Below are 22,349 nucleotides of genomic sequence, written 5' to 3'. Positions count from 1 at the left end.
TCAGATAGCTCATTGATGTGTTTCCTATGACCCCATACATTGCCGAGGTCATCTCATCTTCATGACCTTCATTATAGGCTCCCAACTCCCCCTACCCCATACTCTCCATCCCCCCCCCCAAGCCAATGGGGCCCTTCCTAATTTTTACAGGCAGCATTCTGGAGTCAGTAGGGGGAGAAGTCTAAGGGGTACTAGAGGGATGAATTGCAAAGAAGGCCTCACTTCTTTCTCTTCCCATGTCCCCAGCTTGGATTCTTCAAACGTTCCCTCCCATACGGCACCGCCATGGAGAAGGCTCAACTCAAGCCCCCTGCCACCTCGGATGCCTGAGATCTTCCCCCCCGCCACCTCAGAGGCCTGAGACCTCCCTGCCCCGGACTCCTTATCCCAAAGGCCCTGTCCCTCCTCAGCTCACTGGGGCAGGGGGAGGGAGTAGGTGCTTCATAAAGGTGCTTACAGTCAGGGAGGGGGGAATTTGGTCTTCCCCCACCCCGGCTCACAGACATACTTGAAGAGTCAGAGCTGGGGGTGGGAAAGCAGGGGACCCTCTCCCCAATGCACTGTGAAGGACCCAGATTATGGGGACAGACATAGGACCCTGCAACCCGGCCCTTTGGAGACTTGAAACAGAAAGTTCTTAGGAAATGGCTCCAGAACCAGAGCTGGGAAATCCAGTGCCAGATTCCTTGAGGACACGCTGTAATTCTCCAGGGGAGTCCTGTCCTTAGCCTTGTGAGAGACCCAAGGGCCAGAGAATCTTCTGGCCTGCAAGCCTGGAACTCTGTGGAGGGTGAATGCTCTGGACCCTCTGGAGCCAGCCCCAGCCCTGGGTAAAGAAGGAATACAGACCTAGGAGGGTGAGCCCAGGGGCTGGTTTAGAAATGGGATGGCCCGTTCTGTGGACTCAGCACCCAGCTCGAAATGGAGCCAGAATTCAGATGAAGACGGATCTCCAAAGCGGTCTGGCACTGACTTAGAACCCCAGGGCTTTCTAGGACTACTCGAGGATTCCTGCCAGGCTAGGACTCCAGGTTAGACTGATGTAGCAGCTCACCTGGATGCAAGTCCAGGACCTGACTCAGGAGAAGCTGGAATCCCAGGATGCCCAGGGCCCTAATGGGGACTCCAATAGAGGCAGCTGCCAATCTGGAACTTCAATTTGGCCTCATCCCAGGGCCTAGGAGCAAGAGGGCCTGCCTGCCTGCCTGCCTGCCCTGGGCCAGGTGGTAGTTCTCCAAGCAAGAGTGTTCTTACAGCTGTATTGATGCTGCCTCCTCCCCTTCCCTGCCCCTCTTCCTGGCCCTGGGGACATCCGGGGACTTATTTAAACTCTGTTGCAAGTGCAATAAACTTGGCTAGGGGCCACCACTGACCACAGGCCCAACTCTGTTGTCCTCCACTACTCTGCCCACCACCCCCAACCTCCATGTCCTATCAGGGGCCCTGGTCTCACTATCTAGCCTTGACCTCTTGTCAAGGCCCTGGGAATGGGGCTTAGTGTACAAGAGCTTATGGGCCCAGGTGCCTGGAGAGAGAGAAACTGACATGAGGAGAAAGGGAAGGACTCCTCTTGGACTGAAAGCTTCAGTTCTAGAAGCACCCAGGTTGGGAGAGGGACCGGTGCTGAACATCAGAAGGATATTTATTGGTGGTAATAAGATGCTAAAAGTCCAGGGGAGTACTGGGAGAAGTCAAGCCAGAGAAGAGAAGGCTGAGGGGGTAACTGGACCTTTCAGTCCTCTAAAGCAGGGGTGGGGAACCTGTGGCCTTGAGGCCATACGTGGCCCTCTAGGTCCTCAAGTTCGGCCCTTTGATTGAATCCAAACTTCACAGAACAAATCCCTTTAATAAAAGCATTTGTTCTATAAAACTTAGACTCAGTCAACAAGCCACATCCTAGGACCTAGAAGGCCACATGCAGCCTTCAGGCCACAGTTTTCACATCCCTACTAAAGTACCAGATTGTTGAAGGGAGAGCGATTCTTCTCTTTTCTCTATCTCTCCTGTGGGTCTGTAGCAGGAAAAGAGAAATGACTCTAAGATGAAGTTAAGATTAGATTTGAGGAAGGATTTTCTGTGATGTGTGCATTTGAAGGCCACTACCCAGAGATTTTCAGGCAGGTAGAAGGAACTAGGAAACACATGTCCTTCTTAGACTCGGGTTGCAATGGCAGGATCTAGCCACAAGAGGGCAGCTTAGTCACAAACCCATGTGGGCCATACCCACCGAGTTGCTCTGTGGTCTCTCCACTCCAACCCAGCAGTATTTGTATGTTCCCAAACGTCCCTTTGAGGAAGTGATTCTCCTTTCCTTCACCTCTCCTATACTTTCCAACACTTCCCAGACTCAGAAGTTCCTTCTCAGGGCCCCTGGGATGAAGAAGAATTAATTGCCAGTTGGGGGATATAGGGAGGAAACGGAACAAGAAAAGTCAGGTTATTTCCACTCAGTCCGTCCCAGTCCCTCTTGTCTTGGGGGATCTTCCAAAGTGTGTAGGGGGAGGAGAAGAGAAGGGACCAACCTCCCCTAGGAGTGAGGGAGCCCTAAGTGTGCGCTCTTAAGTAAGCCAAACCCTTACCCCCTGCCCTCAACCTCCCAGATCCTGTGAGTGTTTGTCCAGTAAATGGGGAGTCTCTCTCCTAAAGGCAGATCCAAGCTGTCTTGTGTGTGAGGGTAAGTGATTGGAGATAGGCAGACATGAGAGTGCTAGAGGATGTCTGTTTGTGTGCATCTATGTGTGACCTGGGTTGACGAATATGACACATTTATAAGGGATATGTGTACCAGGAAGCCCAGAGAAGATCTGGGTCTTTCCCAAGGACACACAGTACATCATAACTGACTTAGCGTTCAGATCTAGAAGGAATCTTAGAGATCACCAGTCCAACTTCCTCATTTTACAGATAAGGAAATTGAAGTGATACGATTTGCCCAAGGTCACACATGTAGTAAACAGCAGAGCTAAGATTCAAACCAAGATTCAGGTCCTCTGGTTCCTATGCTCCTATGTAATTTTCCACTACATCAAGTAATCAGAAACAGTCCAAAATTGAACCCAGTTCAAGGTACAAATTGCTCCATCCCTAAATCTTAGGTTTCGACCTTACCTCCCTAAGATCTCTAAGCACTTAGAGAATGAGTGGGGCTTCTTTTCCAGAGGCCTGAGTAAACCAAGAGAGCCTAAGACAGGGGAGGAGCTGGAGTTTGGGATGCCTGTGCCCCCACCTTCTCTATGCCAGAGACTAGGGGAAAAACAGAGACCAAAAAGCTGAGTAGTTGAATGTTAGGGGGTGCTGCAGAGGGAGCACCAGCTGGACAGCAGGAAGCTGATCTGGGGGTCTCGGGTTTCCCAACATCAATTAGAGCAGCCAGCCAGGCTCATTAGCAGCCTGGGGCGCAGAACTCATCAATAATAGATCCACCCCCATACTCCCCCCCCCAACCCCAGTCACTCACCAAGGTCACCCCCTCCCACTTCCACCCTTTCCTCCCCCTAACAATCATTTCTCCCTAGAGTCAGATGCCCTTCCACTCCAAGAGCCTTCTCCATTGTCCCCCTATCTTAGGGACTCTAATGAGGTATGGGGTGAGCATGGGTTATGAGGGTCAAAGATCTCCGTCTCTCTCTCCCCTCTGAATTCATCTCTCTCTCCATGACAAACCATCCAAGACATCCTGTGCCTCAATTTCCCTTCTAAAATAACAATAGCTCATGTTTCTATGGCACTTTAACGTTTAAAAAAATGTTCTCCCTCTCAGCACCCATAGTAATATTCCCATTTTACAGATTAAGAAGCTGAGACTCAGTGATTGTGACTCAACCAAGATTCAAACGCTAGCGAGGTCTTCTTATTCAGGGGCCAGTGCTCTTTCCATTATATCACCCTGCCTTTTTAAGGCCACTCTGATAGGGGTGAGGTAGAAGGAGGAAGGAAGAGCAGGTCTGGGCTGACAGTTCCCATTTCTTCAACCTATGAAAGATAAGGAACCAAAATGTATTTTCTCCTGGAGGCCAGCCAGCCAGCAAGAGCAGGAGCAGGAGAAGTCAGAAATAGGTGAGGACTGGGGCTAGATAACCTTGTCAGGCTTACAGATAAGAAACAGATTCTCCGAGGTCCCTCTGGCCCCTAACCTCCAACACCTGGGAGCCTAGATTCCAAGTCTCTGTCCTGAAACCTCCTTCATTCTCCTTGAAGCAGGACAGAACGCAGTTGTCCAGGACTCCAGTTTCCCAGTCCTGTCCTCCTGTCCTTGAAATGGAGCCCGCCTATCAGGGAGGGGAAATAGATCTTTTTCCCTCCCCCATTAGATCAATGAGAGGGGACTTTGTGGAGGAGATCAAAGTGTCCCAAAGATGGGAACATGAGCATCTGACCTCCCATCGATCAACTCTCTGGGCCCTTTCCAGCTCTGAGTCGGTGATTACTACAGTCTTGAGATCCCATGCCCTTCCCTCCTCAGGAACCCAGGAGTCTTGGCCTACAGTCCTTTCCCTCCTCCATAATCTGCCCCCCTTCCTGTCACCCTCCCCCAGACTCATTCTGCCCTTCCCAGCTCCCACAGAACCCAGCTGAACCTTCTCCCTCTGGCTTTTTGACTCAGGTTGTCCAGAGAATGGACTCAGCATTATGGGATTTAGGGGCTAGGACTAGACAGTCTCTCTTTTTACCTTCTCTTCTTTACTAAGGGCAGGTAACAACAAGTCCTAGACAGGACTAGTTTCACCCATCTTCTCTACCACCTCCCTGAATCCCTGCTTATATTGCAGGACACTGGTATCGTTCCTTTCCCCTCCCAACCCCAACACCCATGCTCAGGTGTTCTCTCCCCCTGCCTCGTCCCTCCGTCCAGAACTCAGGTGTACTGGGTCCAGCTCTAGATGCTGTCTGGGCCCCCCACCCCCACTGAGATCCAGATGGTATGCTTAGGCCTAGATCTCCCATCGGGACCCAAGTGCTCTGTCCACCCAACTTACCCCAATACATTCCAGCATGGCACACACCACAGTATCCTCTTCCCCAGGCTCATTCCTTCATGCAGGACCCAATTATCTTATTCCCCAGTTCATTCTTCCCTTCAGGACCCAGGCATCTCATTCCCCAACCCATTCATTCAACCCAAGGCCTGGATGGCTCACCCCCAAGCCCCAGGTTACACCCCTGAGATTCCGGTCAGCATCAGATCTCCCTTCAGGACTCAGGTGCTCTATCCCACAAGTATCCTATCACCCAGTTTACACTGCCTGTTTCCCTAAGGCTCATCCCTTGCTCCAGGACCCAACTATCCTATCTATATTCCAGCCCATTTTCCTTTTCAGGACCCAGGTATCTTATTCTTCAACTCACTCATCACTCCCACCACCCCCAGGGCCTAGGTATTCTGTCTTCCAGGCCTAAATCTCCCTCCAGGACCCAAATATCCTGTTCCATAGACCCAAGTCTGCACACTAAAGGTACCCTTTTGCTCAGTCCTCAGACTGCCCCCAAGACCCAAGTACATTTTTACTCATTATTCCCAAATGCCATCTCAGGAACCAGCTATTATGAACTCAAACCTATACTGTCCCAGGGCCCAGGTCTCATCCTGTCCCTGGCCTTATTCCGCAGCTCCCCAGAATCAAGGTATTCTATCCCCCAGGCCCAGACCTCTTTTTATGAACCGTGTATCCCAACCCCCAGACTCAGAGCTTCCCTCCTCCCATCCAGATTTCCTGCCACCCAGATTTAGGGCTCAAGAAAGAAACAGAGAGAAAACCTGAGAGACAGAGCGAGACTGAAAAATAGTGTGAGAAAGAGACAGTCGCCTGGAGAGATGGATGTGGAGCACTGGAGCCCCCTCCCACATAGCACCTCCTCCTCGGTCGACCTCCCACGTCCCGGCCCCCTCCCCCTCCTCCCTTTCCTTCCTCCCTTCCTCACCTGCTCTCAGCCCCAGCCCCGCCCCCGCTCCGCCCTGGCCCAGCCACCAGCTCCTCCCCTGGCTCCTCCTCCCCCCCCCAACCCCGCCAGATCGGCCCCCGGGACGGAGCCGCGCGGAGCCCCGAACGCCTGGGTCCCCAGCATGATCCTCGGTGAGTGGCCTCCGTAGCTCCAGTCTCCGGACCCCTGGGTGTCCCCTCTGTATCTCCGTTCCCCCCGATCCTGGGCTTCGCGGTGACAGCAGTCTCCTGTCAGAGCCTGGCTCCCCCTCCCCCCACATCTGGCCCCACATCTGTGACCCCCCCCAAGAGTCCCCTTTTTCCCTACCATTCACTACTAGAGGAGATGAGAGTAGGGGAGAACGAGACTTCTATAATAAGTGTGCTGCATATTCATGAGATCATGAATATTCTATGAAGGCAGTCAGAGATTGAGGAGGGGGATTGTTTGGGGGCTTGGGGAGGAGAGTAAGAGAACTGCACTGTCTCCACCACCTCTCCAACCCACATCCATACCCGCCTGAGCCAAAGTAGAAGGGGAAAGGAGGAGTCTGGGAACAAGGGTAAATTAAGGGAGATTAGAAGGGGGGCTGGGGGGGTGGTACAGTTTGGACCTAATGGAGACAGGGCAGAATGGGGAAAGGAGGAAATTGGATTGAGGTTGAGGAGAAAATCGAGTCTGGGGAGACTATGGGTATAGTAAGGGAAGAGGCACTGGGGTGGGTGGCGGGGAACAAGGAGTAAGAGTAGTGGGCCTGGGACCTGGTTGCTGCGGGGGGGGGGGGGGGGGGGGGGGGGGGGTTTGGGGGGCGGGGAAGGGGGTCACCAGGACTTGGAGGGTTTTGTTGGGTAGGGCTGTAGAAAATGGGAAGAGGCTGGGGAGCTGCCTATCCCAAAGGCCTGGGCGGCTCAGATCCTGCCTCTGCTCCTGTCTCAGCAACCGTCCTGGTCCTACAGGCTGGAACCTGCCCCACTCACTCCCAGTTCCATGAGCTGGGAACCTGTACCTCCCCACCCCCCTTCTCCCTCTCCTCCTCCTCCTCTTCTTCTTCCTACAGTGCTGCCCAGGGCTGGGGGAATCCTGGCTTTGAGGGGGAGTGGGTAGAGGGAAGGGGGAGGGGATTCTGTCTGGCCTCTGACAACCCCATAGCCAACAACATCCCCATCCCTGGTGACCTACATGGAAAGGAGCCCTGGGGGATGGGGGTGGGGTGGGAGCCTGGCTCAGTCTTGATCCTCCTCTTTATTTCTCTTTCTGACTTTGTTTTACTGTTGCCTTCCTCTAAATTCCCAAAGGCCCTGCTCTGACCTCTGATCTCACCCTGACCAGGCTGGTTTCTGACCCCCCCCCCCCCATTTAGAGAGGCATACCCCCACCCCCCTCCCCAGCCACCTGTAACTCTCACTCCCTAACCTACCCCCTACCTTGAGGACACCTGGACTCTGCTCCAGGCCTAACAGCTGCCCTCCTCTCTAGCCGCAACCTTGCCTCTTTTTTTTTTCCTCCCTGGCTCTTTTTTTCTTCTTTCTTCCTTCCCATCCTATCTTTCTCTTCCTCTAACCCACTCTATTTCTCTTTCCTTCTATTCCTCTTATTCTTCTGCCTACATCTCTGCCTTGTCTCTCCCCCTCTATCATTTTCCTCTTCCATTTCTCTCTCATGATCCGTCATCTACCTTTCCTTTTCTGTATCCCATATCTCTCTCCATTTCTCACCTTGTCTGTCCTTTCCTCTTCTCTGTGGACTCCATTAGTGGAGAAAGAAGGGACTGTCGTAGTCAGCAGACCTCAAATTTCTCTTCCTCTTAGGAGTACCCCTTTCCCCAAAGCTTAGGCCTCCAGCCCAGAGGCTCAGCATTCCTCGGGCCTATGTGACCCCACACACCCTTGGCCACTCTGGGGGCCCAGGGACTCAGTGATAGCAAAATTCAGGTCCAAGATAAGTTGATTGAAGTGTTTCTTTTCCTAATGCCCAATAGAACCCAGGGAGAGGTACCTGAGCTCAAGAATGGCATAAAACCTGGGGCAGTAGCTTGGGTCCAGATTTCCTCAGAGCTCCATTTCCTCACATCTCTCAGGAAGACATCATAATAACCCCTTACCCTGTGCCAAACATAACAACAGTGGGGAAAAGAGGGAGGGAAGAGGAGGAGTGGGGTAAGGCTGCCACACCTGCCAGGAAGAAAAGGAGAGAGAGAGAGAGAGAGAGAGAGAGAACCCTAAAGCTTGGTCTTTAGGCTCTATAATCTAAAGCCTATATTCTGGGCCCTAGATTCTGGGTTAGTTTGGTTATGGTGGGGCTGAATTTGAATTTTGTTCTGAGAGAGCTAGAGATTCGAGATCTGGGGTCCAGTCCTGTTTCTAACTGTAATCTACAAATTAAAATCTTTGACAGCTCTTCAGTTCTGAAGCCCTGACAGAAGGGGTCCAGAGGCCCCTCTGCCATTCACTGTTTAGCCTGATTCCCCCCTCCCCTCAGAGGACTCTAAAACTGGTGGCCATCCCTCTGGCCGCCCCATCTCCCTATCCCCAGGCTCTGTGTGTGTGTGTGTGTGTGTGTGTGTGTGTGTGTGTGTGTGTGTGTGTGTGTGTGTGTGTGCGCGCGCCCGCAGCAACAGGGAGGGGGAAGGGGAGCTGTTATTACAGATGATGGTTTAAATAGTTGCTCATAATCATCCCCCTATCCCTTTCATCTTTGACTTCAAAGCATTTTCTAGCTCTTAATCTGCCTCCTTCCTGGAAAAGGGAAACTGAGGAAAAGGAGAGGTCCCTCTGGAACTCAGACAAAGAAAGAATGACCCAAGAATTTACCACTCCGCCCCCCACCCCTTCCCACATACTGCTTTGGTAGGAATAAGAAAAACTTGGGGAAAGAGAGTGGGAACAGGAAATGGGTTCAAATCCCCTAGGACCTGAATCCTAGACCTGGGCCCCCACATTTACCCCACCTATTGCCAAGTCTCATAGAAGGTAACTGTCCCCTCAGGGGTCTTCTCCCTTAGGTCTCCATGGCTACTATGGGCTACCCCCACCAAACTCACCACTCTTCCTCTTTTGAAGTCTCTTTCTTCCTTCCAGGCCCAATTCAGCTGATATTTCTTCCATGAAGTCTTTCTTGAATTGGTTCTCTGACTCTTCTCCCCTTGCCCCCGCCCTCCCCTCAATAAAAGTGATTTCTTCTTCCTCAAATTTCTCTTAACACTTTTTCACATTTTCCCTTAATTCTTGGTTATTTGTGTTCATGGCTTTTCCCACTATCAGAGTATAAACACCTTGATGCCAATCTTTTTTTTTTTAATCCTCAGGGCCTGGCAGACTGATTTTGTATATAGTAGGTTGTATGAATATTTGTTGAACCGACTAGAGTGCTATTCTTGCCCAAAGCCTTTGACCTCAACCTCAACCTTTACCTTCACTCGACTCTGTCCTCTGTCCTTCTGAGACCCTAACTCCTATGGTCCGATCTCAATATTTTCTCTGCTTCTCCCTGGTTTGGGCTTCACCCCCACCCTTAAAATTAACTTCTCAGTTCCTTCTCTCTGATCCTAATCTCATCTTGAACCCTACTGTAACCTGAGCCTGACCCTACCCTAATTCCCTCTCTATTCCAATTATCTCTGGCTCCTAATGCTAACTTTCATTTTGATGCCCACATGGCCACTAGGTTTTTCCTCTTTCCCCCCTCCCCACCCAAGACTTTGCACCAACCCACTTTTACTCAGTTGGAATGAATGGGCCTGACCCAAGACTGGGGGAATGTGGAAGGGATGAGGGAAAATGTTGAGGGATAGGGTCTTAGTAACTGGATCTAGAAATTCCTGAGTTCCTAGTTGAGAGGGGCTAAGGGGTGGGTTTCCACAAAAACAAACAGGTCCCTGAGGATCAGACTCAAGATGAAGATGGGATGAGGAGGGCCAAATGTATCTTGAAGCTAGAGGTAGAAATGAAACTAAATTAAAATGTAAGAGTAAGGTTGGGGATGAAGACAGACATCTAAAAAGTTCTGAGATTACCTCAAGGTATTGACTATTGAGTTTAAGTTTTTACAAGATCTAGTTATTAGGTTGTGTCTGACTTCATAGGTCCATTTGGAGTTTTCTTGGCAAAGATATTGGAGTGGTTTGCCATTTCCTTCTCCAGTTCATTTTCCAGATGAGGAAACTGAGGCAAACAGGCTTGAATGTCTTGCCCAGGGTCACACAGCTATTAATTGTCTGAGGCCAGATTTGAACTCAGGAAAATGAGGCTTCCTGGCTCCAGACCTGGCTCTCTATACAGTGCACCACCTAGCTACCTCTTCAAAGAGGGCAGGGCTCTCTCTGCCCGAGGGCAATTACTCTAATGAGCGTCTCTTCCTTGCCCCAGCCTTGATCTAGTCCCTCCCTTTAGCAGCAAAACCTCTTCCATTTACAAAAACCCAAACCTTCCTCTCAACCACCCAGCTGAATACCAGGACACCTGGGTTGCCTATCTAATTTCCTGCCTTTTCACTCAAACTCATCTAATCCAATCAAATCCAATTCGATTCAACAAACATTCTTAAACTCTTACGAGGTGGGAGACCTTACTCAAAATCAATCCTGGATTTGCTACCTCCCTTCTCCCAGTGTCCTCATGAAAAAGAGAAGCAGTCCTCCGTCCCCAGGAAAGACAGTCTCTCATTTCCCCCACCCCCAACCAAACCTGGGGGTCCCAGCTGGAACAGGCTCAGAAGAGAATATCCTGGAGTGGTAGAAAGAACACTGGTTTTAGAGCAATAAGACCTGGTTCTGAACCCCAGTTTTACCACTAGTGATCTATGTAACCTTGGGCACTTATCCTCCCAGGGACTCAGTTTCTCCATTTATAAACTGAGGGAGAGGACCTAGATTCTAGAGGCGATCTCACAGGCCCGGTTGAACTCTATTATCCTGAAGGGATGGGGCCAAGCATCCCTGCCCCACCCCTCTTTATTTAGAATAGCTCCTGTTTCTATAGTATGGCCAGTCCAGTGCTTTCTTCACAAATCCTTATGAAGAGGGAGCCTCAGTATTATTATTGTTCCTTCTCTTTACAGATGAAGAAACTGGGGCTCGCAGAGGTTAAATGACAATTATTAGATAATCCCACAGCTTGTATCAGAGCCCAGGTCTCGTGACTTCGAGTCCAAATGCTCCTTCCACAATGTTTCTCTCTCTGTCTCTATTCATCCCCTAATTCCCCTTTCCTTGCCCCCATCCCACACAAACACATTATGGCACGGGTGCAGTTTGGCAAAAAAAAAAGGGGGGGGTGAAATGCTGTTGGATAGGTACCGCTCCTTCTCCTTTCCTTGGGAAAGCACTAGGCACTCAAACATTCAGAAAACATCCCCTTCCTTTCTCCGCAAGATTGGCTGGAGAGCTCAAAAGCTCAGGGTTCAAGCCCCTCCTATGAGAGGAGTGGTGTGGATGTGGGTGCAGGTTTGCAGCTCTTCCCTGCCTTGTCCTGAGCCTCCCAAACTAGGGATGGGGGTGGGGGTAGGGATGGGAAGGGGAATAACTGAGAGGACTTCATTCAAGCTCTGGAAGTCAGGGCAATGGGCATAGCGGCCAAGAGGCAGCCTCCAGTGTCCGTGTGTTTGTTGAGAGCGAAGAGTAGAAGTAATAGCTCCCAGCCATCTATGGTGGGCAGAGGGTGGAGAGGGAGGGTGCTGGGGGCTCTGGGAGAGCTCAGGTTTCTAGCACCATTCCCTGCTGCCACTCTGGGCTGGTTAATGCTGCCCAGGCCTGGTGTACCAAGGGATAAGGGGGAGGGGGGGGGGGAGGGCGTGAGAGCATGAAATAGGGAGAGGAAGTGACCAAAGTGCCCCCATGTCCCACTGGCCTGTCTTAGCCTCTCTTATTTTCTGTCTCAGTCTTCCTCTGTTACCATTTCTCTGGTCTCTGTCAATCTCTTTCCCTGTATCCATTCCCAATTATTTCACTTAAAAATATTATTATTTATTTTAAACATTTAAAAAATAGTTTGAGTTCCAAATTCTCTCCCTGCCCCCCCCAACCCTTCCCCCAGCCACTGAGCATTCCCATGCCTTTCTTTCTTTTTTTTTTTTTTCTTCTCTCTTCAGATCTGAGGTAGCCGAGGGCATAGGACCCAAGTGTTGGGATCCCCAGCTGCTAATCTAGAGAACTCAGAGATCCCAAGCCATCCACTTTCAGACCCACCCCAAGCCTGACCCCAGCCTCTAGTAGCCCCCTGTTCCCCCTGCACCTCTGAGATGGAGAACCAGGACGCAGGCATCCTGGCCAAACAGTCCTAGCTCAGAGCCGAGAAGATGCCCCAGGACCCCAGGGACAAACTCCCCTTACCCTGAGCTGTGCCTGAGTCCTCCCCCACCCCCTCCCTCTCTCCTCGGCTTCCCCTAATCCCTACTCCCCCGCCCTCCCCTCTGCCCCACTTTTCCAGGATTCTGATTGGCTGATTCTCTTGGCCGGGCTTGGGGGGGGTGGGGGGGATAGGAGAGGGAGGGTGTCAGGGGCAGGACCCAGGAAAAGGGAATTTGTCAGGCCTAGAGCCCTGGGGGGGGGGGCTGGGGCCAGTGCCCTGGGGCAGTGGGCAGGAGTTCTACCAGGTATGAGAAAAAGGAGAAGCCTGGAAGAGGGAGGAAAGGAGGAATTTAAAAAGGACCCAGGCGACCCTTTCCTCCTGTGAAAGAGAGAAGGGACAGGAGCCAGGCCCTCAATCTCCAGTTTCTACATTTGTTCCTGGGAAAAAGCAGATGGGGGTGGTCGGTGAGCCGGTAAATGCCCTGGAGCTTCCCCAGGTCAGATGGAGGCCCTACAGATCTCCCCAGCATAGCTGCCTTGGTGGGCCTCAGTTGGGATCTTTGGATAGGCTGGGTTGGAGTGGAGGGGCAAGGTTTGGGAGGGCTGGGATTTTCATTTCCTCCTTTGGTTCAGACTTAGGCATTCCCCATTCTGATTGCCCTGAACATGCTTCCTCCTTCAAAAGAGAAGCAGGAGATGCCTGGGTGAGAGAGAACGAAAATGGGATTGGGGGGAAGGGAGGGAGGAAGGGGGAGGGGGGAGGAAAGAAGCAGAAGAAAGGTTTACACGTGGGGGGAGGACCAAGGTGTTATTGACTTACCCTTCTTCTCTGAACCTTATCTTCCTGATTTTGTGTGATTTGAGAGTAATGTCGATTATTAGTTAAGCTTTGTAATGAGGGAAGGGGGAAAGGAACAAGCATTTATTAAGGGCCTGCTATGTGCTAGATATTGTACTAAGTGCTTTATAAATATTATCTCATTTGAACCTCACAACAACCCTGGCAGGTGAGTGCTATTATTATCCCCATTTTACAGTTGAGGGAACTGAGGCAGACAGAGGTTATGTGACTTACCCAGGATCCCATGGCTAGTAAAAGTCTAAGACTGAATTTGAACTCACGTCTTCCTGACTCTAGGCCCAGGGATCTATCTATCCACTGTGCCCCCTAGACATTACTTAAGTGCTCTTCTGGGCTACTGAGGGATTCTGCACCCTTTCTCCCCCCCACCCCAATCTGAGCCTCTAGTTCTCCTTTGAATCAGCAGGCTGAATCAGAGTCATCTCTCTCTAATTAGTTTTCTTAATAGAAGTACAAAATGAGAGAGGATATTTCTGCCTTCTGCCTAGTCAGATCCAATCTTCCTTTTCAAGTGGGAAGGATGCTAAGATCATAGAATTTGGGGCTGGAAGGGGCCTTAGAGGTCCTTGAGTCCAAGGCCTTGATTTTATAACTGAGGAAACTGAGGCTTCTGAAGGTGAAATGACTTGCCTAAGGACACAGTGGTTGAAATGAGCAGAACCAGGATTCGAACTCTAGACCACTGACTCCAAATCAGTGCCCTTTCCTATCACACATGGAATATTGTGTTCAATTCTACAATGTTCTTAGAAAGGATATATTGTTAAGTTAGAGGCTAAGGGGCTCAAAACCATGCCACAAGAAGACCATTAGGGAAAAGGTGTCAGACTAGCTCTTCTTGGGTCCAGAAGGCAAAATTCAGAAGAATGAGAAGAAGCTGCATGGAATCAGACTTCAGCTGCATAGAAAGAAACACTTCCCAACAATTGGAGCTCTCCCAAAGTGAGAAGGACTGAGTCACCTCTCCCTCCCCCTTAGTATCCCCATATATCCCATCCCTCCTCCCTTTCACTGGAGGAAAGGGTCACCTGGGCTAGGACCTTCTTTCATTTCTCTTTTCTTCCCTCTCCAGGCTTCTCCCTTTTCTTATACCTGGTGGGGATTTATGCCCACTGCCCCACCTCTCCCAGGGCCCCAAGCCTGACAAGTTTCCTTTTCCTGGGTCCTGCCCCTGACACCCTCCCTCTCCTGTCCTCCCATCTCCCCCCTCTCCAAGCCTGGCCAAGAGAATCAGCCAATCAGGAACCTGGAAAAGTGGGGCAGAGGGGAGGGCTGCCTCAGGATGCAGTGAGTTTCTCATGATGGGAGGTCCTTGAGTAGAGGCTTGGAATGACCACTTGTCAGGATATTGTAACTAGGATTCACGAGTTGAATGGGGGTTGAACTAGATGACCTTGGAGGTTCCTTCCAAATGTGAGAGTGCATGACTTTTCTTCCTTTGGGGTACTAAGGGCTTTGGGATCCTCAGAGAGGAGGAAAAGTTCCAGATTCCTGGAGGATAGAGCTTGGGATAAGAGACATGTCGGTCCCATGCTTACCAAACACAGAGGTTTCTTTCTGGGTCTGAGAAGTGCTTAGAGATCTTGGGGGATGGGAGAGATCTGGAGAAGGGAGAAGTGAAACCAGCCCTGGGGGGAAAGAAAGAGTTGCACCCTCCCTCTTTCTGTCACCATATATAGCACACTTATAGCTGAAGCCCCATGGAGCGTGTATGAACAGGACAGACAAGGTGGCTGCAGTTGGGGAGGGCAGAGTCCACAACTGCCACCACTCAACGTCCCCCCTCCCCCTATAACCTACCTTCTCCCTGCTACAGGAAGCCTGAGCCGAGCGGGGCCCCTCCCTCTGCTTCACCCGACCCCCATCATGCAGCCCCACCTCGACCTCAAGCAGATCTTGCCCTTCCCTATGGAGCCAGCCCCCGCCCTGAGCCTCTTCAGCAACTTCGGCACGGTAAGGATGGCCCTGCACCCAATCTCAAATCCTCACCCCTTCCCACTCATCCCTTAGTCCCCACCTCTAACCCCCTTCTCTTTCTTCAAACTCCACCTCTTCCTCTCTCCTTACCTCCCACCTCCCATCTCCCACTATTGCCAGCCCTCAGACCCCACCCCTTCTCCTCAGATTCTAATCCCCATTTCTCCTCCTCAGGCTTCATTCACACTCTCCCCTTAGATCAATGCATACTTTCCCCTCAATTTCAATTCAGTGCTACTTTTATTAAAGACCTACTTAATAAAGATACAAAAAATAAATGATAGTATCTCTAGCCTAAAGCAGTTTAAAATTTAGTGCAGAGATGTGACACCCCCACTTAATTCCTCAGACCTCATTCCCCACACTCCTTCAGAGCCCACCATATTTCTTCCTTCACTGCCCATCTCTCCTCAGGTCTCCTTTCTGTAGTAAAAATAGTCATTCCCATTTCTCTACCACTGTAAGGTCTACAGAATTCTTTCCTCACAACTCTGAGAGGAAGGTACCACTGTCACCATTTAACAGATGGGAAAACAGACTTAAGAAGGTTAAGTAATTTGCCCATGAGCACAGAGCTAGTATACATATAGGACTTGGGGTTTGAATTCAGTTCTCTGGATTTAAAATCCAGTACTATTACTACTATTTGAAACTTCCAATGTACCCAGCCCAGTGCTGGGCACTGGGAGGGGTATAAAGAATTATAAGAGAAGGGAAGGGAAGAAGCATTTATATAAAGCTTACTATGTGCCAGGCCCTGTGCTAACTATTTTTTTTTAACAAATATCTCATTTGACCCTTTTGATTTGAGATATAAGAATAGGTCTTGCCCTCAAGGAGTTTATAATCTAGTAAAAGAGATACAGTTAACTTAAATAAAATACTAGCATGTAATTAAGAGCAAACAGTATCTAATTAAGTGCCAAATTTTGTGATGCAGAGTATAAGTCCTGAAAAAGTTCAAAGGAAAGGGGAAATCATGAGCAGTCAGAGAAGACTTCCTAGAGGAGAAAGGCTTTCAAAGAAAGGCTGGGTGACTACAGGTCCAGGAGGTGGGAGATGAGATTCTTGGTTAGGTACCATTAGGATTGGATAGCCTCTGAGGGTCCTCCCAACACTGAGGTTCTTAAAAAGCTTAATGCTGGTACCAACCATATTACAGGAAACAGTTCCATAGAAACTATAATTTAAATGGATGACCAGACTACAAGGCAAGGTTTTGCATTTTTACATTTTTTACATTGGTGTCTGGTTATGTAATGCCCAGGGTGAGCTTTAATTAGCTTGAAACCACCCTAAGACTGTTGGGACCCTCTGTACAATCCCAGTTCGTATGTTTCTCTGGATCTTCACTTCCTGCTCTGTAAAATGAAAGAAGTTGAACTAGATGATTTTCAAGGGCCCTTCTGGTTCTAAACTCCAAGATTCTGTAGGGTTGAAATGTCCGGCATGGCTGCTGTGGCCTGAAATTCCCACCCGCCAGTGTGTTAAACCAGTGATACTCAACCCCAATACTTTCTAACACTTGAACTTCAAGACTTTCATGTGTTACAGTATTTTCTTTGTTACACAGAGGGTAGCTAGTCCTATAAGTGGGCAAAGAGATCTGGGTTCAAAACTCTAGCACTTACCAGCTGTGTTACCAATGAGAAATTAGTTAACCTCTATCTCTGATCTCTTTTTCTAATCTGCAAAATGAGGGTGAAACTGTTTATTGTGTACTTTGTAACCCTTAATGGGTTAGAAATGTGAGTTGCATGATGTCTAGGTAGCTTGGCTAGAGTTCAGGACTGAATTATTAGCTGGGTGACCAGAGGCAAGTCACTTAATTAACCACAGAGCTTCAGGAAACTCTAAGACTATAGGTATGCACACATACACATACACACTACACATATATGTGTATATATGATATTTATGTCAGGGAAACGGGTTCAAATTCCCTGACTGCTGATGCTGTACAACCCTAACCAAGTTACTTAACCTTTATATGCCTCAGGCAATTCTCCCGGCCTTATTATTAAGATCTACATTTGTGCATTCCTGAAGGAGTTCCTATATCTCAAGTTGTCTATCTGGATGAAACCACAGACTATGTATTTGTGTATTAAAGCTGGTGAAGGCAACTGTAGAAGGAGTTTACTTATATATTTATCTTTGTACATGTCAGCTAGAGGCTGCTTAAATTCATGGGCCTGGAGTCAGGAAGATCTAAGTTTAAACCCTGACTCAATTTACTAGTTGTGGGGCCCTAAGCAAGTCATTTAATCTGTCTGCCTCAGTTTCCTCAGCTGTAAAATGGGAATAAATAATAGCCCCTACCTCCCAGTGTTGTTGCTGTGAAGACCAAGTGAGATAACATCGGTAAAGTGCTGAGGCGCTTAATAAATACTCATCAACCCCTTGAGGGTAGTGCTATGTTTTATTTCATCTTTGTATCACTATCCCCTAGCATACTACATTGCACAAAGTTGGTACTTCATAAGAGTTAAATTGTTCAGGTGATAGGGAGGGAGGCATCCAAGATGATTGATGACTGGTCTCCATCTTGAATGAAACAATGGAGGTGGCAATAACAGAAATAAGGGAATTGGAAAGTAGGTACCATGGGGAGTGAGGGGAGAGATGATGTGCTTAGTTTCAGGCACACTGAGTTTGGGGTATTGAAAGGATATAGAAATAAGGACTCAGAAGACCATTAGAGGTTCAGGACTGAGGACAGTACTACAGAGGCTGTGTGACGTCTTCACTCTGAAGTCGAAAGACCATGAGTCCTTTAGCTGGAAGATCATGTAGACCAAACCACTCATTTTACAGATTAAGATACTGGGGTCCAAAGATGTTAAATGGTTTGTCCAAGGTAACAACAGAGTCAAGATTTCTTATAAAAAATTACCACACAATTCTCATTCATGTATTTTGTTTTTAAATCCTGTCCATTTCCAAATCGCTCTCTCTCTCTCTCTCTCTCTCCTCCCATCCCTGGAAAGCTATCTCTTCCTTATCACAAGGAATAAAAGTGAAATAAAAAAGTGAAATAAAAAAGAGAAAGAAAAGCATCTCAGTAGAACTAACCAATGTATCAATTAAGGCCAAGAGTACTGTGTATACAATATTCCATACCTGTAGTCTCCACCTGTGCAAAGAAGGGAGTCAGGATTCAAACCCAGGTCTTCAGACAGCAGATCCTCTGCTTTTCTCACTATTTCATAAGTCAAAAGAGCTAGCTATTATCCTGGAACCAGTCACAAATGTCTAATGGAATAAACAAGAGATTTGGAGCCAGGAAAGACCTAAGTACAAATCTGTGCTCTGAAGCTCCATAGTTCTGTGACTCTGGGCAAATCATTGAAAAGGTCTGAGCTTCAGTTTTGCATCTGTAATATGGGAATAAGGATACAAGCACTATCTACTCTGTAGAGATATTGTAAAAAAAAAAAAAAGTTATGTAAACCAGAGGCATCAAGCGTGTAGCCTGTCACAATACTCCTGAGTGACCTGAACCAGATTAAAATGTGATTGGGAAATATAAATGCAAATACAATAAAATATATATAATATATTTTAAAACTAAGTCAATATGAGGATTAGTGCCCCCCCAATTCTATTTGACTTTGATACCATTGGTGTAAACTTTTAAACCTATGGACATATGAACTATTATTGATTTAAACTTCATAGTTAATGCCTGGATCATAGAGTGCGAGCCTTCCAGACCAGGCCACTTAACAGGAGATGGAAATAGGAAAAAAGAGCCAGCTAAGAGGAAACAGAAGAGAAGCTGAGGGGGGTGGGGGTGGGGGGTTGGCAACACCAGAAGAGAGGAGGGTCAATGAAGACAAGGAGGAGAGGGTTTCAGGAAGGATGGTATTGTCAGCAGTATCAGATGCCCCAGAGAAGTCAGGGAGGATTGGTGGGGGGGGAGGGCTGCAAGGTGAGGAAAGATCAGTGGCTTTAACAATAGGGATTTTCCTACTCTTTTCTCTCAGCTCCTCCTCAGATAGTAGTCAGCTCTTGAGTAGAATATACTAGCATTGGGTTAGAGATGAAAGGCACCTTAGGCCCACCCTATCATTTTACAGATCAGGGAACAGAGACTTACAGAGAGAAAGTGACTTGCAGGTCACTGACACATAACGAGGTCACACAATTTATTATTTATTAAACACCTACTATGTGCCAGACGTGCCTTGGTGTAGTGAATAGAAAACTGGCTTTGAAACCAGGAAGACCTGGGTTCAAATCCTTCATGGAACGCTTACTGGTCATATGACCCTGGGCAAGAGCACTTAACCTCCTAGTTCTCTAGACAACTCTAAGACTAATTTTTGCAGAGAAGGGGTTGACCTGCATTGATAAAAGGAGTTTCTTAACCTGGGAGATCTCTATACCAGGTTCAGTCTCTATGCTTATCTATCCTATGTGCTTGGTGTTGAGGATCCAAAGACAAAAAGGCAACAGTCCCTTGCCCTCAAGGAGCTTACCTTCACTGATTAATAAGTTGCAGATCTGGAGTCTTGAGTCCGGTTCTTCTGACCCCAAATCCAATTAACTTTCCATTACAACAGCAGTCTGGAGACCTTTCAGTGGGTCCATGTGATGAGGTCACATCCATTTTTATAACAATGCTAAGACATTTTAATTTCTAACATAATCAATACATAGAACCCACATAAACAAAACCTCTTTGAAGGGTCTTCAACAGTTTTTAAATAATTGTAAGACCAAAAAGTTTGTGAAGTGCTCTACCGCACCATCTGTCTGCTCACTTTCCCTGACCGACTCACCCCAGTTTTCCCTGTACACCTGACAAAGAACCGTGTGCTGACACCCCTTGCCTAACTCCATGCCCTTCCCAGACTAGCTCTCTTCCAACTCCTAACCTTGCTTTTCCTCTGTCTCAGCTTTAAGAGGTGATGAAATGAGATCCAAAAATACAGGTTAGGGAGTCTCTATGATAGAGTTATGGGGGAGGGGGAAGGGGTGGATGGGCGGGGTGCAGGTCTGGAGATGTGCGTTGGGAGAGGGAAAGAGTTCTTAGGTGATCTGAGGTTACCCTCTGTGCGTTCTGTCTGCCTCCAACACCCTCCTCCCCTCCTGTTCCCGTCCGGCGCCCTGCCACACGTGGCCGCCAGAGGGCAGCGCCTACACAGATCCAGAAGCTTGGATGGGTCTTCAGCCTGGCTGCTGACCCAGTCAGGAGAGGGGAGCCCTAGCCTGTTCGGTGTCTTCTGCGGCGTGGCTCCCCCAGTTCTACCCGACATGGGGTGGCTCAGGGAGGGGCAGGGGACCTGGATACCTGAGTTCCGTTTCCATCTTCCTCGCCTACAGGTGAAGGATGGTGCGCTCCTCTTTTATGCCTCAGTTTCCTCCAGTTTAACCGGGGAGAGCAAAGGGACCCTCAAAGGGAAGCAGCGGCTTGCGTCCCCGTCCCAGAGGGAAGTCAGGGCAGGACAATGGATGGGGAGGATGATCGTGGTGAGGAATGAAGGGCAGGGTTCGAGCATGAGAAACAGGGACGTCAGAGGGGAGTGCAGTGCAAGGACGCCAGAGATCAGACAGAGAAGGGTCATTGTCGCAGGGCGCGGAGGTGCCTGGATCCGTCCGCCTGCAGTGGACCCCTCTTCGGCTGAGATCTGGGAGGAGAATGAGACCCTGCATCCCCATCCCCTTGTTCTGGGCTTCTGCGGTCCCAGTTCCCGCCCCCGGCCCGGGCCCGCCTTCAGCCCCTCCTCCGAGGCGGGGCTCAGTCCCCGGCCGGTACCGCCTCCCTCTACCCCGGCCGGCCCGGCCGCACAGCCCCGAGCCGCACGGGCAGCGAGCGCCGCGTCCCTGGCCCGGCCCGGCCCCCCTCCGCCCGGGTCCTCCCACCCCGGGCCATGGAGTCGCGGCCCCCGGGGTCCCGCAGGGTAAGCGACCCCGGACCCCCCGCCCCCCTCCGCTCCCCTCGGCTCCCGCCGCTGCCGCAGCCCCCGCCTGCCCCTCCCCTGCAAGCTGCCTCTCCCATCCATTGAACCCTTGGTTCCCCCACAGGCCCCCACAGCCTTGAATCGCTCCCCACCCCCACATCAGATCCCCTGATCCCAAAGAAGCCCGCTCAAACTGCCCCCTCCACACTGAATTCCCCACCAGTCCCCCCAAGATCTCTTTTGGAGCACTCCAGATCTTCAGGCTGCTCCCACCACATCACCAGATTCTCTACCCTTCTGAATATTCCCATGCCTTCCAGAGCCCACTGCATCTTCCTTTTCTCCCATCCTATATTCTCATCCCAAACCTGCCCTCTTTGTGCCCTCTGCATCTCCCAGGATTCCTTCCTACCCCTCCAAGTCTCCCACCTGCTTCTCTCAGACAAGCCCCTCACCCATCCTCCCTTATCTCAAATCTGGATATCCCTCTCCTCCAGGCCTTCGATCTCTGGCCTTCTCTCTTCCTTTCCTATCTAACCTCTTTTCTGATCTGTTTGTTTGTTTTTAATTCTGTGGGGGTTTAGGTCTGGGAAAAGGGTGAAGAAATCCATAGAGGGGCACCTGGCTTTATCAGATAAAAGGCAATGGAAGGGAATGTAATCAAAGCCCCCCTCCTCAATTTCCCATTCTGGTTTCTCCCTGCTTTCTCCCCCCCCCCCCCAACACACATAGCACCTTTCCTGATTTATTCCTCCCTAGCTTCTCAAGAAGACAATCCACTTTGATTTTTAATCTTTAAGAGCATCTAGGGGAATATATTTTGGGAGCCCCCATGGAGAAGGACCCTGTATCTCAGGAAGAGGCCCAGGGGTGGGGATGGGCTTTGAAATATTTAGAACTGGGAGCTAGGGCACTTAAGTCCCCCTGACCTTGGCCTGAACCATTCCTCTCTGTGGATAGAATTGGGCCCAGGCATTCTTAACACCAAGGCTGACATTTATTCCAGTTTCCTAGGAAGGAAGATACCCAGAAGGGAATTGTATGACTTGGGTATCACTCAACCTTCCCTCCCCACCACCACCTTGGAACCCCTGCCCCAATCTGGCATTTACAGAGTTAAGCTAGACCTTTCCCAGAACCTGAGAGTAAGATGGGGGAGCTTCTGGAAAGAAGGTTCTGTCACCCTGGAGGGGAGAAAGAGAATTAGACAGGACCAGCTGTGGGTCAAGAAAGGTCAAGGAAGGGTAGCTGGGAAGAGACGAAGAAAAGACAGTGTCAAAATCATCATCAGTACCGTGGGGTTTTAGCATCTAGGGTAGAAGGCAAGAACCAGTGGGATCATCCTGCCTTCTTCACTCCTTCTCCATCCCCTCTCCTCCCCCTCCAATACACACACACA

At 49.6% G+C, this 22,349-nt stretch overlaps 2 protein-coding genes across 5 annotated transcripts in view; both read left to right on the top strand.

Moving 5' to 3' along the window:
- ITGA5 (integrin subunit alpha 5) overlaps positions 1–1,379 on the top strand; it is a 33,941-nt gene extending 32,562 nt beyond the window's left edge. For both annotated transcript variants that reach the window (XM_027858057.1, XM_027858058.1), the window contains one exon: positions 247–1,379. In XM_027858057.1, the coding sequence (XP_027713858.1) occupies positions 247–330 (84 nt within the window). In that variant the 3' untranslated portion in view covers positions 331–1,379. The remainder of the gene's footprint in view (positions 1–246) is intronic.
- A 4,636-nt stretch (positions 1,380–6,015) lies between these two features.
- ZNF385A (zinc finger protein 385A) overlaps positions 6,016–22,349 on the top strand; it is a 28,350-nt gene continuing 12,016 nt past the window's right edge. The window contains exons 1-3 of one of the 3 annotated variants that reach the window (XM_027858116.1): positions 6,018–6,071; positions 12,836–12,906; positions 14,881–15,017. In XM_027858116.1, the coding sequence (XP_027713917.1) occupies positions 14,931–15,017 (87 nt within the window). In that variant the 5' untranslated portion in view covers positions 6,018–6,071; positions 12,836–12,906; positions 14,881–14,930. Of the gene's footprint in view, positions 6,072–12,835; positions 12,907–14,737; positions 14,794–14,880; positions 15,018–22,349 lie in introns of those variants that run through there. The other 2 variants (XM_027858115.1, XM_027858117.1) reach the window with 2 other exon arrangements.

The sequence above is a fragment of the Vombatus ursinus genome, unplaced genomic scaffold (assembly GCF_900497805.2).
Source record: "Vombatus ursinus unplaced genomic scaffold, bare-nosed wombat genome assembly UNPS02012709.1, whole genome shotgun sequence".
Classification (NCBI taxonomy): Eukaryota; Metazoa; Chordata; class Mammalia; order Diprotodontia; family Vombatidae; genus Vombatus; species Vombatus ursinus.
This window is presented reverse-complemented; position numbering and strand designations above follow the sequence as displayed.